The sequence below is a fragment of the Saccostrea cucullata genome, unplaced genomic scaffold (genome assembly GCF_032062105.1).
Source record: "Saccostrea cucullata isolate Sc308-1 unplaced genomic scaffold, CSIRO_AGI_Scuc_v1 ctg1059, whole genome shotgun sequence".
Taxonomy (NCBI): Eukaryota; Metazoa; Mollusca; class Bivalvia; order Ostreida; family Ostreidae; genus Saccostrea; species Saccostrea cuccullata.
In genome coordinates, this window is record NW_026933409.1 from 65,310 (window position 1) to 81,508 (window position 16,199).

Here is a 16,199-nt window from a genome sequence, read left to right on the forward strand (position 1 = left end):
TTGAAATTCACAATTCTGGAAGATATGGGCCCTTGTCCAGCATAACTCTATAGGTAGTACATCTGCTTAATACCCTGGAGCAGAGAAAAAATTTTCAAAGATTTAATGTATTTTCACTATATAATCAAGAGAGCCCCGCCCTAACACTAGAACCCCTGACCCTGGGGCTATAAAATTCACAATTTTGGAAGAGGCATTCTTGCTCATTATAACTATGTACTTAGTTAGTTTATTTAATTCCTAGGAGCAGAGAAGAAGATTTTCAAAGAATTCATGTATTTTCACTATATAATCAATACGTCTCACCCTCAGAACCCCTGACCCTGGGGCCATAAAATTCACAATTTTGGTAAGGCACCTGCTCATCATAACTATGCACTTAGTTAGTTTATTTAATACCCAGGGCAGAAAAGATGATTTTAAAGAATTCATGTATTTTCACTATATTTGGCCCTAACACCAGAACCCCTGACCCTGGGGCCAAACAAATTCACAATTTTGGAAGAGGCACTCTTGCTCATCATAACTATGCACTTAGTTAGTTTATTTAATACCCTGGAGCAGAGAAGAAGATTTTCAGAGAATTCATGTATTTTCACTATATAATTTATAGAGCCCTGCCCTAACACTAGAACCCCTGACCCTGGGGCCATAAAATTCAAAATTTTGGTAGAGGCACTCTTGCTCTTCATAACTATGTACTTAGTTGATTTATTTAATACCCAGGAGCAGAGAAGAAGATTTTCAAAGAATTCATGTATTTTCACTATATAATCAATAGAGCCCCGCCCTAACACCAGAACCCCTGACCCTGGGGCCATAAAATTCACAATTTTGGTAGTGGCACTCTTGCTCATCATAACTATGTGTTTAGTTGGTTTATTTAATACCCAGGAGCAGAGAAGAAGATTTTCAAAGAAATAATGCATTTTCACTACCTACTTATTTAGCCCCGCCCTAGCACTAGAACCCCTGACCCCAGGGCCATGAATTTCACAATTTTGGTAGAGGACTCATTGCTGATTACAATCATGCAACCAGTTTGGCTGCTTGATGTCCAGGAGTAAAGAAGAAGATTTTTAATGATTGCATTAAATTTAGTGGTTTTGGCCCCACCCCTCAGGCCCCAGGAGGGCAGGGATCATGAAATTCACAATTTTTGTTCCCCTTCACCCATAGATGCTTTAGGCCAAATTTGGTTGAAATTGGTTCAGTGGTTGCAGAGAAGAAGCTGAAAATGTTCAAATGTTAACGCACAACGCACAACGACGGACGAAAACAGATAGCAATAGGTCACCTGAGTTTACTAGGTGACCTAATAATCACATAATCATTCACATGTAAAAGTTCAATTTGATCTTTACCAGTCATTTGTAACTCATGGTAACACTCCATCAGACTGCTGCCTCCTTATACAGGCTTATACAGCAGTCGTCATACTGGTTACCAGAACTACAGACCCATAACTAAGCTAGGCCTCAGTAATGTACTGCAAAATCCAGTACTGTCATGAAGAATATAAAGTTTTAATTATAAATTCAACCAGCAATTTTTAAGTACCCTGTAACAATTGTTGTGCATTTGAAACAAAAAATGACCTGAGAGCTGGTTGTAGGTTCACTTAAACATACCCATTTATTTTGAACAAATCTCAATTTTCATATGGTAAGAATCTCAATCATACATGTATCGTAAATATATTCCTTCAGTCGTAATATCATGCATATCTAGAAAGTGTTAATTTGTTAGAAATTTTTCAGCTGAATAGAAACAATACAATAGGATGCATCAATGCATAAAGGAGAAGTGGAAGCTTCTGTATCCCTTACACCACCACCCCCTGTCAGCTGGACCCCATCCCTGCCGTACAACCAAAACAGTGACTGTCTGTCTGTATGTGTACCCCCTCCAACTCCTGGGCAGACGAAATGTCAAACACTGTCATGGAATCTGAAAATAATGCCCATACATAAACATCAGTCTTTCTTTGATAAAATCATCCAATTATCAGCAACATACACAACAGTCAATATTTCTAGAGGTTGATGGGCCATAATGCTCTCCTGAGTTACTTTAGCCCTGCTGTTTTTCTCCAAATTCCCACCCTTTATACATATAATGACCCAACCCTCAACTTTTCTGGCCCAGTGGTTCTAAAGAAGATTTTTAAAGATTTTGCCTAGTATATATTTCAGTGTCAAACTTGGATTCCCTATTGTGGCCCTATCCTACCCCTGGGGTCATCACATCACCCCCAGGAAGATTCCACATAAGTTTAGGTTTTACTGACCCATTTGTTATTGAGAGGAAGATTTTGAATGACCCCAATGCTTTTGTCTTTTCTTGATTATCTCCCCTTGTAAGTGGAATTGGCCCTTCATTTTAATTATTTACATTCCTCTTCACCTGGATGTTCTGTGCTAACTTTGGTTAAAATTAGCCCAGTGGTTTTTAAGAAGAAGTTTAAAATGTGAAAAGTTTACAGATGGGTTGCTGTTTATTTTACCTTTAGATGTTATGGGGGTGGGACTTGGGGTGGAGGATGGGGAGGGGGGTATCTTTAGATGTGGGGTGAATGGATTGAGGTTGAATACTTTTAGCATTTTCCTTGTGGTTGGATGGATTGGTGGTGTTGTTTTACCTTTAGATATTATCATGGTTATGGGGATGGGATGGGGATGTTTATTATCTTTAGATGTCATGGGGACGGGGTGGGGATGTGTGTGTTCAATCACTATATGTGGTGGGTATGGGTTGGGTGTGGTACCTTTAGCTGTGTCCTTGGTTATTCCCATCTCCAGCTGCTGGTTGAAGTCACAGTCGTAAATCTTGCCATTCCAGTTTACATTCAGTAGATTACGACACATCAGGTGGTCTACCGTGTGGATGTTATAGTTCCTGACCAGCAACTCCATATAACTCACCAGCTCATTTCTAAATGACAAAAAAAAAACCAGGAGATGTTTGTAAAACTCTTATTCCCACCTCCCTCTCTCCCATGGAATACATTATAGGGTGCACAAGCCTTTATTATGTGCAAAGAATATTATGCATGAAAATGAAATTGACCTTTTGAACTTAAAATAAATAGGGGTTATTTCTCAGTAGCAAATAATTGGAATTTTTAAAGTTTAGGACATAACTGTCAAAAAATGCTCGAGCATGCCCAAAACAGAACTTGACCTAGATATCCTTAAAACTGTTTACCAAATTTCATTTTAATATGTGTGATCTCTGTGGAGAAAATGAATGGAAACTGATGGTGGACAGACAGACAGACTGACCAACACTAGCAAAGCAATATGCCCTCCCTTCTTCTAAGGTAAGGTACTGCTGCAGAAATTACACATAAAAATAGATAGGGATTCTAAATTGTTCAAATGTAGGTAATGCATGCTCTTAGCCAGATTTTCTTACTTGATTAAACCTTTTATAAATTCATCAGATATAACAAATAAGTTCTAGCATGAATAAGAACTGTTTGTCTTTTGATCTTCACTATGGCATGTTTTACTGTATACATGTATGTAATTCTTTTACCCTCTATACAAAAGGAAGTTTCATATTTACCTTCGATAGAGGAAGTCTGCAAAACGTTTGACTGGCATGTTGGTAATTGTGAAGAGCTGGTTAAACCTGATTCCAAAGAACTCCATTAGTTCTTGGCGGTACTTGTCCTCCAGGGGTCCCTGGGGTGGGGGAAGAAAGGCACCTGTCATGAACAGTAAAAGTCTGATAAAATACATCCCTGGGGTGGGGGCAGAAAGGCACCTGTCATCAACAGTAACAGGCTGATAAAATATATCCCTGGGGTGGGGGCAGAAAGGCACCTGTCATCAACAGTAACAGGCTGATAAAATATATCCCTGGGGTGGGGGCAGAAAGGCACCTGTCATCAACAGTAACAGGCTGATAAAATATTTCCCTGGGGTGGGGGCAGAAAGGCACCTGTCATCAGCAGTAACAGGCTGATAAAACATTAAGGATGGCAGTTTGATACAGGTTACCATATAAGTACTTGTTAAACAAAGTCATCATAGCAGACCTGTTTACCCATAACGTTGTCTCTCAGTATTTTTCTTAAGATTTGTCCGTGAGATTTGGCATTTGCCAGTAAGATTTCACTTTCCATCAATTTTACATATATTAAAAGAGAAAAACTGCTTTTCTGGCTACTAAAACATTGTTTAACAACAAGGTCATTTTATAATACCATAGCGTTTTGGCAACTTGATATCGCTTAGGTGTTTGAAATCTTTCTCTTATTTAGCGATAAATAAAGTAAATCTACGACAGATCATCACGAAAACTAACTGTTAAATTCCAAACTAACTTGTTTCTGATTTCCGTATTTTCATAATGGCAAAACGTGAGACGTATTTTAGATTAAAAATCCGTAAAAAATACGGCGAAATCGTAAGAGTAAACAGGTCTGTCATAGTTATAACCTTTTATACAAGTTATATTCGAACTCAATCTTATTAAAATTAGATGTTAGATCCACTTGCATAGTCGCTACACTAATATCTAACAACATCCCACAGAGGGTCACGTCAGAGGTCAAATTCGGAACAGCTCTAGACTTATTCGCTTCAACAATATACGATGATTTTGCAGGTGACGATTTGATTGGTTGATAGAGTTTGAATTCTGACGTGACCCTCAATGGGATATTGTTAGATGTTAGTATAGCGAGTATGCAAGCGGATCTAACATTTAATTTTAATTAGATTGATTCCAACTCATCACCATTACATCATAGAGAATCATGCATTTTACAGTTATTGAAAAATAAAATGAATATCTTTCTTATTAACAGACCTGTAACGAACAGTTTTCTAGCTCAAAAGTCCTTTAAACATTACAAATTTTTAATGAGGAGCAGAGCAAACACAGACCTCCAAAACATCAGAGGTGGGATCAGGTGCCATGGAGGAGTGAGCATCTCCTGCCGGCCGATCACACCCACGGCGGTAAGGTTTCTTATTTATGCAGACTTTCAAGCTTCAAAATTGAAATGAATAAAAGACATTTGTGCTAGATTGTTCTGGCTTGTACTTAATGTAAATCGCTACCCTCCAATGACATCATAGGTTTTAGCAATATTTGTCATTAAAACTTAGTGCCCTATAAAAATATTTCTTTTGTAGAGTCAGTAAACTAATAAAGAGAATCATTAAATCATTTTTTTTAAATAAACAATGGTGCAAAGGGCAATAACTCTTATGTTACTTGATTATTTGTATTTTTTCTATTAAATAAGTATACATTTACATGGTACATTTAAATGTAGGAACAAGAATGTGTTATTTTAGAAAAGAAAGAAATGAATAATGGTGGAAAATATTAACTTTTATAGATTGGATCAAACAGCTTTAACTTGGTGACCACCTGAAATATTTCTTTTGGTTTACAAAAGTTATGAAAAAGAAAATGTTTCCTTTTTTTTTTTTAAACTTGGTATTTTAATTTTGTTGTTGTAATAATTATTAGCAATATTAACTGAAAATTATAAAAATTGAATACTAGTATGTGACTCTGAATCTGACCTTTGTTGAATGATCCATACATGTAATGAATTGTCTACAAAATTAATGTTTTTTTCTCTTGCACAAACAATTTTTTTTTTTACATGTATTCTATGTACACAGTACAGTCCCTTAAAGGGCATTTTTGTTCATAAATTCAAATATAAATGTATACTGTACAACGAGTAATATTTGTTGAGAATTTCATTTCATTTTTTTTGGTAAACAATTATCAACAAAATTAAATCACACACAATTTTTTTTTATTATATGTGACCATAAATTGAATAGAGTTATTTTTGAAACAACAAAAATCAACGCCTCCTAAGTTTTTTTTAAAAATGACCATTCATTCAACTTTTTGAAAATTAGTGCTTCTTTGGCATATATTACAAAGTATCCAGGTGATACTTTTACACAGAAAAAAAAAGAATGTCCCTGACCTACTTACCGAGAGGATTATAGACCAGGTCCAGTTTTAGGTCTGAGCCCTCCTCTCCGTACCCCAGGGAGTTGAACTTGATCAGGGCCTGTATGCTCCGATCAAAAACACCCTTCCCCCGCTGTTGGTTGACGTTCTTAGCTGTGTAGCAGGGCAGGGAGGCTACAATGTTCACCTGGTGGTCCCTCATAAACTCTGCCGTGTCCTCCTGACCTGTCAAACAATCAAACCAGCTCAAAAACTAATTCAAAGAACTTTATTTGCATTATAGTAATGGTATGATTTAAATTTTATTTAAATTTAATTTTCCAGATTTAAAAAATTAATAACTTATTCAAACTCTAAAATGTAAAAAGAGGAGATAATTGTTGATTAACAATGCTTCAGACTGATCATCAGACTACAAAGGGAGGTCACTCTAATTACCTACCAGGTTCTGTGTGTACAGTGAGGTTACTCCTTACTATAATATTCTTCCCCAGTTCTCGACCCCCTCTAACCAGGTATCTAAACTCATCTAACAGCTCGGGGGCACCTCCTGTAAGACACATAAACAAGTATTTCAAATAATGATTAAAACAAAAAACATTTTCCAAGGTCTTCTTTCCAAGTTTTTTGCGCATTTAAATTATATAATCTAAAAAATTTTATAATTTTTTTTATATGTCTGTTTAAAAACTAAATCATGAAAAGCAGAAAATTTGGCTGTATCAAGGATGTTTAGAATAAAATACATCAACAACTAGAAATATGTCCATAGGACATGAATGCCCCGCCGAGAATATCTTAGTAAAGCAACATGAAAATTTGTATGTGAATTAAATTTGATCAAGTTGGTTCAGGTAGGGCTTATAGTTAGTAGGGAATAAAAATGTAGGTCAGATCCAGCATCCGAAGCAAGTCTGGTAGTGTCCATCCCTAGATGCATCACCCATGCAAGTTTGGTTCAAGTAGGACTTATAGTTACTTGGGAATGAAAATATACATCAGATCCAGCATCCGAAGCAAGTCTGGTAGTGTCCATCCCTAGATGCATCATCCATGCAAGTTTGGTTCAGGTAGGGCTTATAGTTATTTTGGAATGAAAATGTAGGTCAGATCCAGCATCCGAAGCAAGTCTGGTAGTGTCCATTCCTAGATGCATCATCCATGCAAGTTTGGGCCAGGTAGGGCTTATAGTTACAAGGGAATGAAAATGTAGGTCAGATCCAGCATCCGAAGCAAGTCTGGTAGTGTCCATCCCTAAATGCATCATCCTTGAAAGTTTGGTTCAGGCAGGGCTTATAGTTACTTGGGAATGAAAATGTAGGTCAGATCCTGCATCCGAAGCAAGTCTGGTAGTGTCCATCCCTAGATGCATCATCCATGCAAGTTTGGTTCAGGCAGAGCTTATAATTACTAGGGAATGAAAATATAGGCCAGATCCAGCATCCGAAGCAAGTCTGGTAGTGTCCATCCCTAGATGCATCATCCATGCAAGTTTGGTTCAGGCAGGGCTTATAATTACTAGGGAATGAAAATATAGGTCAGATCCAGCATCCGAAGCAAGTCTGGTAGTGTCCATCCCTAGATGCATCATCCATGCAAGTTTGGTACAAAAAGGGCTTATAGTTACTTTGGAATGAAAATGTAGGTCAGATCCAGCATCCGAAGCAAGTCTGGTCGTGTCCATCCTTAGATGCATCATCCATGCAAGTTTGGTCCAAGTAGAGCTTATAGTTCCTTAGGAATGAACCTGCTCCAAAAACTTTAACCTGGTCACTCATCTAGAAAATATAGGTCAGATCCAGCATCCGAAGCAAGTCTTGTAGTGTTCATCCCTGGATGCATCATCTGTGCAAGTTTGTATCAACATGTGAAATTTGATAACACCATCTTGAATGGAATGTTTAAAACTGAGCTAAACACTAATTTATGAAAAGTGAGGTCAAGGTCAAAGGAAAGGTCAAGGTCAAAAAATGTTGATGCAGTTGCATAGCTCTCATCAATATCTATCAGCATATGCAGTTTGATGAAAATATCTTGGATAGTTTCTTTGAAACTTAGCTTTGAACAGAGCTAAACGCAAAGTGTGACGGAAGGACAGAAGGACGGAAGGACGGAAGACGGACATGGCAAACACTGTATGCCCCGGCCATTTTCATGGCGGGGCATAACAAATCTCAATTTAATCAACCAAAGTTCTACAGCAACCTATCTAGGAGATCCTGTATATGGGAAGAGGGACTATTTTTCCCGTCTGACAAACCTGGTGATTTACCTGTGAGATCTAGGGTGTGGATTAAGGGACTATTTTGGATATTCTGTCTGACTACCCTTGAGATTTTCCAGTGTGATCTAGGGTGTAGATTGAGGGACTATTTAGGATATTCCATCTGACTATCCTGGTGATTTACCTGTGATATCTAGGGTGTTGATAGAGGGATTATTTTGGATATTCTGTCTGACTATCCTTTTGATTTTCCTGTGAGATCTAGGTTGTGGATAGAGGGATTATTTTGGATATTCTGTCTGACTTTTCAAATGTTTTACCTGTGAGATCTAGGGTGTGGATTGAGGGACTATTCTTTAGGATGTCCAGACATCTATCTGCGACTTCGCGGCTCATCATTTCTTTGCGGCGTGGTGAGGACTCCACATGACAGTGGTTACAGGCCTGGTTACAATACAGTCCTATGTTGGCCTGCAGGATCTCTATGGTCTTTTTATTTAATGCATCCTCCTTGTCTGCTCCTGAGATATGGACATTTCTTAATAAAGTAGACTAAAAATCAAATGTAAGCACATTTTCTCTTCTTTCACAACTGTTTTTCTTTGAAAAATTAATAGCTACATAGTAGGTATCAATGCAAACCATGATAAAACCAAATTTTACAAACTTTATAGGTTTTGAAATATATATCATGTATGTTGTAAAACAGGACAGAGAATGATGATTTTTTATGTGTTTTCTAAATGAAATAAATGTCTATTACCTTGTGCCTCATTTTCTGCCCTCTTCAGTTTCCAGAATGTCTCAAAGTCTGGAACATTTAAATCAGTCAGAGCTCTCTGTCGGCGCTTTCTCTCCTCTCTCGTCATTTTCTTGGTCCCCATTTCTTTGATTTTTGCGGCTGTCAATTTGAAGTCTTCATCCTCATCCATGGCCTTCAATGTCTCTGGTATTAGTGAACCCTAATAAATGAGTGTGAAATATAAAACACTAACAAAAATAACATACTTATGATAGATAATGAATATAGCAAACTGATAAAAATAAACATAACAACATCTTCGCTAGTCAAGGGTTTCTGATACGCAACTTTCCTCATGAACCCTTGGCATAAGGTGAAGTCAAATGACGTTATTGTTCAAAGATGTTCAATTTACAAGGTTCTACTTAAAATGTTAAAACTGTGACTCTTTGCCTATAGTATTCTTTTATTAGTCTTTCTGAGGGCCTTTTAAAAATTCTTTTACTAATTTTAACAATTTTTATTTAAAAAATGGCATATTTTAAAATTAATTTCTCATCAAAATTTTCCAATTTGTTGTTTTCCGTTCCCCAGACTGATATACGTGTATCCACATTACTGCAATGCTTTGATATTTACCAGCAAGTTACCATTTTTCAGAACTTGAATTCATAAAAAGGACTTTAAAATCATGTATTATAATTTTAAGATAATGTCAAATTATGTACATTAGTACCTGCTACAATTCTCTCAACAAACCTTGGTTCTTTCTGCCAGGGCCTGGAGTCCCTCCCATTTCGGTGTGGGGGGAGGCTTTTGTGGGCGTGTCAGACGATGACTGTTAATGTCCACAGACGTATTATAATCAGGCAGGTGAACATCTTTGTAGTGACTTCCTGTCTTTGAGCTACACAAGCGAAGGGAAAGTCCAAAGATAGGCTGGCAACGGATACAGACAGGTGTCAGATTCAGCATGCCTGAAAATCTGAGGGTCATCATAATGAATTAGTCTATGAAATGATTTCAAGATTTCACAGCTTTTCATATATTTTATACTTAAGTAGCTTTGATAAAAATGAAGGCATTTAATTCTGCTCATGTAATACACCCATTTTCTACTACCCCCTTAAATTATCTTTTGAAAAATGAATTATTAGATGTGTGTTATTCTTTTTGTGTGTCTTATACATAAGGGGGGAGGGTGGTAAAATTTAAAGTCATATTGAGTTTCTATTTTCCTTATTGCTGAGTTTATAAGTGTAGAAGTTTGGGTTTTCCGGACCATGGATATCGGCCTGGATAGCTCAGTGGTTAGAGCGACTGACTAGTAATACAGGGGTCCCGGGTTCAATTCCCGGTCCAGCCATATGTTTTCTTCGTGCATTTCTCCTTTCCTACTACATTTGGTGGCCAGTGTGGGGGGCTTTATTCAGGTTACAGTGTATGTGTAAATTAGTAATTCCTGGCAGGGCCCTAGAACTTGTGTCTTTGTGGTCGAAGACTGTTTAAGGAGGGAGGAATGTAGAAGTTCGGGCTTTCCGGACCGTGGATATCGGCCTGGATAGCTCAGTGGTTAGAGCACCTGACTAGTAATGCAGGATCCCTGGTTCGATTCCCGGTCAAGCCATATGTTTTCTTCATGCATTTCTCCTTTCCTACTACTAAGTTTTTATTTTCATAATGTTCATTATAGTTCCGTGTGAAATGTTACAGCAACATATAAGTCATGATATACCGAAATTTTGTGAAATTAGTTTTAAATCTTTAACAAGCACATTCTTTGTATACAAAATATTTTATTTTGCAGTCAGGTTGGATTACTTCCCTTGAGTCACACACAAGCTATATAGGCCTGATAATTCAATAGGGCCTATCTTTCGCCTGATTATTTGATTACAGATTACATTACATGCACACATCACTTAACTTTTACCATATTATTGGGATTATAAAATAACTATAATAAATGACATTTGACCTTATAATCTTTCGTTTCAATTTTTAGGACGAAGTGTAAAGTTTAAAAACGCAAACAGGTAAACAGGTCAAGTTACGCATAATGTGAGAGATATCCTTGTTTGTTTTGCTTTCTTGACATTGTATTTATCTCTATGAAACACTATGCGCTTTATTATTAACTTGTTGTATGTATTTTTCTGTTCATGGTCTCACCTTTTAAAATTTAAACCCTTCAAATGAAAATCAATACACCTCTTTCACATCTTTTGCCATAACCCTATCGCCCTATGCCATTCAAGATTCGATCGGAAGTTCTCGGGATTTTTCAAACAGGAAAGTATGGAGCGTTCAAAGTATCACAACAAAAGCTGAAAAAATATGTTTTTATTCACGGGCACTGGAAGTTAATGTAAATATATAGTATGTACATGTATAAAAAAAAAAAAAGCCCGCTTTTAAAAACATGTTTAAAACAATTTGCAATATCAGACAAATTTTAAAACAAATTAAAACATTTTTGTAACACGTCTAACAAATAAACAAAGCCCCCCCCCCCCCCCCCCACACACACACAGACGCACATGTTGTTTGACACACACAGACGCACATGTTGTTTGAATAACAAAATATCATAATATTTCAATTCTAACATTATTTGATTTTTTATCATCAAAATCATGTTATGCTGTTTTTGAAAACGCTGTGTCGAGAACGCTTTTATTAAAAACGTGCCTAGAACGTACGTAATTGTACTGAATTAAAGTATCATGAAATGTTTTAATCGGTTTGGAAAAAAATATTTTCTTTTGACATAATGACAATCGAAATGAAACGTGATGTACCTAACTCACAGGTCCCCTAACGGTTATTGACAGGTTTAGGCGATTAATACGCTGTTTTAAAGTACCTAAACATGCTTGGTGAAGAAATGCGTCAAATCTGAACTGAAAAAAAAATTAAGAACCTTAAGGTTTCAATGGAAGGACGTTTTTTGACTAGAAGCTGTGGTACACGAAGTCTCAGAATTTTTCCAAACTCTATATGATACACGTTTTTGATACCGTGGTCTAATCTGACAAAAAAGATGCATAGTATGTGTGAATGGTCACCTTGGTAACATGTCCCTAAAGGTGAGAAAAGGTCCCATTGTGAACGTTTGCAGATATGCAGACAAATGACGATAACTACCTCTAGGTAGAAAGGTTGATGGTTTAAATCCACGAAAAATGAACTAAGTGGAGATGAATAACATTATTCGAGCTCAAAAGTCCATAAAACATTACAAAATAGGAGCGGAGGAAACACAGACCTCTTAAATATCAGAGGTGGGATCAGGTGCCATGGAGGAGTGAGCATCCCCTGCCGACCGGTCCCACCCGCCGTATTTCCCTCGTCATATTCGGGAAATAAGGGAATGATCTGTTGATCCGTTGACAACTCAGTGTGTAAATGATGGCCTAACAAGTGGCATGTTTAGTATGAAAAACGTCAGTCAGCATTTGACTTAATGATAAATTATGGTATTGGCTGACAAGGTCATTGTGTAGACCATAGAAATAACGAAATGACGACTCTAAATATAATTATAAAAATAAACCAGTACATGGAAACCAAATTTTTATCAATAAATTAAGTCATTCATTTTTATAAAGCCAGATACTTTCAATAAAAGTCATCGTAGTTCTAAGTGCAATCGAATGATGAAATCCACGCCAAGGAGAACATATTTCTGAAGGTTGGCAATACTAGTATTCGCTTTGGTTTTAATACCGTTTTAATGTTAAGAGGATCAAATCTACTCCCTTTATATTTAAATCTCATTCCATCTTTTTTATAGCACATTTCTGTAATTATTTTAAATAAGAGGCCCATGGGCCACATCGCTCACCTGAACACTGTGGCTAGGAAAAAATAGAAATTGGTTCATTATTAAAGAGTTTAAATCAAAAGGTAGTCCCATGAACAATCATGGCTTTGCTATTCTTGAGAAGAAGATTAATACAGAATTTTCCTATACATTTCTATGTAAAACTTGGGTCAGCCATTGTGGCCCCGCCCTACCCCGGGCGGTCATGATTTGAACAAACTTGAATCTACACTACCTGAGGATGCTTCCATATGAATATGATCAATTATGGCTTTGTCATTCTTGAGAAGAAGATTTTTAAAGAATTTTCCTATACATTTCTCTGTAAAACTTTGGTCGGCCATTGTGGCCCCGCCCTACCCCCGGGGGTCATGATTTGAACAAACTTGAATCTACACTACCTGAGGATGCTTCCACATAAATATGATCAATTATGGCTTTAACATTCTTGAGAAGAAAATTTTTAAAGAATTTTCCTATATATTTCTAAGTAAAACTTTGGTCGGCGATTGTGGCCCCGCCCTACCCCGGGGGGTCATGATTTGAACAAACTTGAATCTACACTAACTGAGGATGCTTCCATATAAATATGATCAATTATGGCTATGACATTCTTGAGAAGAAGATTTTTAAAGAATTTTCCTTTATATTTCTATGTAAAACTTTGGTCGGCCATTGTGGCCCCGCCCTACCCCCGGGGGTCATGATTTGAACAAACTTGAATCTACACTACCTGAGGATGCTTCCACATAAGTTTCATCTTTCCTGGCCCAGTAGTTCTGGAGAAGAAGATTTTTAAAAGATACCATTAATTTTTCATTAATTCATAATTATCTCCCCTTGGAAGAGGGCTTGGCCCTTCATTTGAACAAATTTGAATTCCCTTGACCAAAGGATGCTTTGTGGCAAGTTTCGTTAAAATTGGCCCAGTGGTTCTTGAGAAGAAGTCGAAAATGTGAAAAGTTTACAGACAGACGGACAGACGGATTACAGACAAAATGTGATCAGAAAAGCTCACTTGAGCTTTCAGCTCAGGTGAGCTAAAAATCGTTTAAAGTAATATTTGATATTAGTAAGTGATATTTGATATGACTTTGTTGCCAACAAACTGTTTTAGACAAAATGTCTGTTGACGTATTTTTGTATTCATATGAAGCAGAATTCGTCCCAAATCTTAAACGACTGAATAGAAGAAAACACTTGACATGCAAGTCGACATTCAGATATATCGACTACGTATTGTCGATTAATAATCATTATGGTTATTTCCATTCTTATGTCCATACGATATACTATGTTAACTTTTCAACTTTCCTTACTTATACAGAAATTAACCTTCTTCAAATGCATACATTGTTTATATCTCTCGGCTGATTTGATGCGCAAGAGCATATTCTACACGTGTATGAACAAATTTTAAAACGAGCTAGGTAAGTTATGGACATACAAGTTGCTGAAAGAATATCAGCTGTCTTGTTTTACGTCCCCATTTCGTAAATTTCATTGTCGATACAGTGACCTTGTCGACAAATACAATTTATCATGAAGACTTATGCTGACTGAATACTTATTGTTAAGCCAGTATATGCACACTGAATTTCCGCCGGGTTTTCCGATATTTTCCGATCACGACAAGGAGCACAAAGCGGTTGTGACAGATCAACAGGGGATGCTCACTCCTCCATGGCACCCGATCCCTCCTCTGATGTTTTTAGAGGTATATCAAATAATGGTCTAACTATTTATATCAATGAAATATATGGAGAATACGAACATAATTCAAGCTCAAAAGTCAATTAAACAATATAAATTAGGAGCAAAGCAACAAGGAACTATGTAAGGATAGTTGGTAGCGATACAGATAAATGTGTTATAGCAGAAATGACACCGGTTGGTTATTCAACTACTCACCTACCTAGGAAACATAAGAAGGGGGCGGACTAGCTATTATCTACAAACGAAACATCGATATACGACCTATCAAACCAGAAACCCAGTATACACATTTTGAACACATGGATTGTGTCACAGGGATGCCAAACTGCTAAGTTCTCGTTTGTGTGCTATTTATCGCCCTTCCCCATCAAAAGGAAATAATTATCGAAAGTCGACCTTCTTTGAGGAATGGTCAAAATTTAAGACATTTTGACAATCGGATTATTCTTGCGAAGAAGGAATTTTCCTATATATATTACTTGGTGACCATGATTTAAACAATTTTCCATCTCAAGAATGTCCCAGTGACTCTGATTTTTCAATATAAGACGTTCATGAAAATATTAAATGATCATGGACTTTCCCAAAGAGTGCAAAGATTTTTCCTATATATTTCATGTCCATGGCCATACCTTGGACGTCATGATTACTTTTCTGGCCCAGTGGGGAGGACAGATTTTTCCTATATATTTCTATGTAAAACTGATCTGACGATCAGTGACCCAGTTTTGTGTGATAACAGAGGAAATCCTGCAGGAGACCATTATGCTGTTCATGCTCTGATTCAAATCTCTAAACCAAAGCCTGAACGAAAAACTGTGTCTTTCAGGAAGTTAAGAGAGATTAACATTGATGAATTTAAGAAAGACATTTCTTCATCAGTCAGTCAGCAAAACATGGACATGCAGATTGATGAATTAGTGATGACATATAACACCAGTCTTAAATGTATCCTTGACAGCCACGCACCTGTTCAGACAAAAGAAATAACCATAAGACCAAAAACACCATGGTATAACGCCAACTTAAAAGCAGCCAATCAGGCTCGTATAGAAAAGCAGAGCGGAAGATGCGTGAAACTGACTTAACTATACACAAGCAAATCTACAGACAATTGTGTACCGATTATTCAAAACTGCTGCTGCAATCGCAGCAGGATTTCTACTCCACAAAGATATTAGAAATTGGACATGACCAAAAACAACTATATAACCTAACTAACAATCTCATGGGGAAGGTTAAGGAGACTGTCTTTCCAGCACATGACAGCAAACAGATGTTAGCAAATAAATTTTTTGAGTTTTTTACTGGAAAAATTGAAACGATCAGATCTGAACTTAGTAAATCTAAGCTAGTTAATGTTAGTGAGGCACTAAAGAGTGATATTCAATATGTGGGTCAGAAACCTGTTGTGTTCACTGAAGCCACAAATAAGGAGATCTATGATATCATCATGGGAGCAGCAACTAAGTCTTGTGAGAATGACCCAATCCCAACATCTTTACTTAAACTATGCATTGAAGAGTTGCTTCCCTTAATAACAGTGATAATAACAAATCATTATCTGGATCTTCAGTACCGACAACCTTCAAAGAGGCTATAATTCGCCCTATTCTGAAGAAACCGGAACTTGACTGTACTGAACTGAAAAATTATAGACCAGTTTCCAACATACGATTTACATGTATTTCAAAAATACTCGAAAAGGTAGTATCAACAAGACTCAAGCATCA

At 36.9% G+C, this 16,199-nt stretch overlaps 1 protein-coding gene across 1 annotated transcript; it reads right to left on the minus strand.

Annotated features, from left to right (window-relative positions):
- Window positions 1-1,318: 1,318 nt before the first annotated feature.
- LOC134238253 (uncharacterized) lies at window positions 1,319-11,140 on the minus strand. The gene is made up of 9 exons (XM_062720372.1): window positions 11,098-11,140; window positions 9,684-9,911; window positions 8,946-9,144; window positions 8,503-8,703; window positions 6,401-6,508; window positions 5,980-6,183; window positions 3,571-3,712; window positions 2,768-2,934; window positions 1,319-1,950 (listed from the first exon to the last, which is right to left on the minus strand). Exons 2-9 carry the CDS (start codon window positions 9,897-9,899, stop codon window positions 1,844-1,846), a joined length of 1,344 nt encoding a protein of 447 aa, XP_062576356.1. The 5' UTR covers window positions 9,900-9,911; window positions 11,098-11,140; the 3' UTR covers window positions 1,319-1,843.
- Window positions 11,141-16,199: the final 5,059 nt, after the last annotated feature.

What these genes read in the sequence shown, in the direction of transcription:
- LOC134238253 (XM_062720372.1), bottom strand. Translation starts at nt 9,899, where the DNA reads ATGCTGAATCTGACACCTGTCTGTATCCGTTGCCAGCCTATCTTTGGA. An exon ending in CCCTGGCAGAAAGAACCAAG is followed by an intron (nt 9,145 to 9,683) that starts GTTTGTTGAGAG and finishes CTCATTTATTAG; the next exon opens with GGTTCACTAATACCAGAGAC. An exon ending in CCTGGTCTATAATCCTCTCG is followed by an intron (nt 3,713 to 5,979) that starts GTAAGTAGGTCA and finishes TGTTCATGACAG; the next exon opens with GTGCCTTTCTTCCCCCACCC.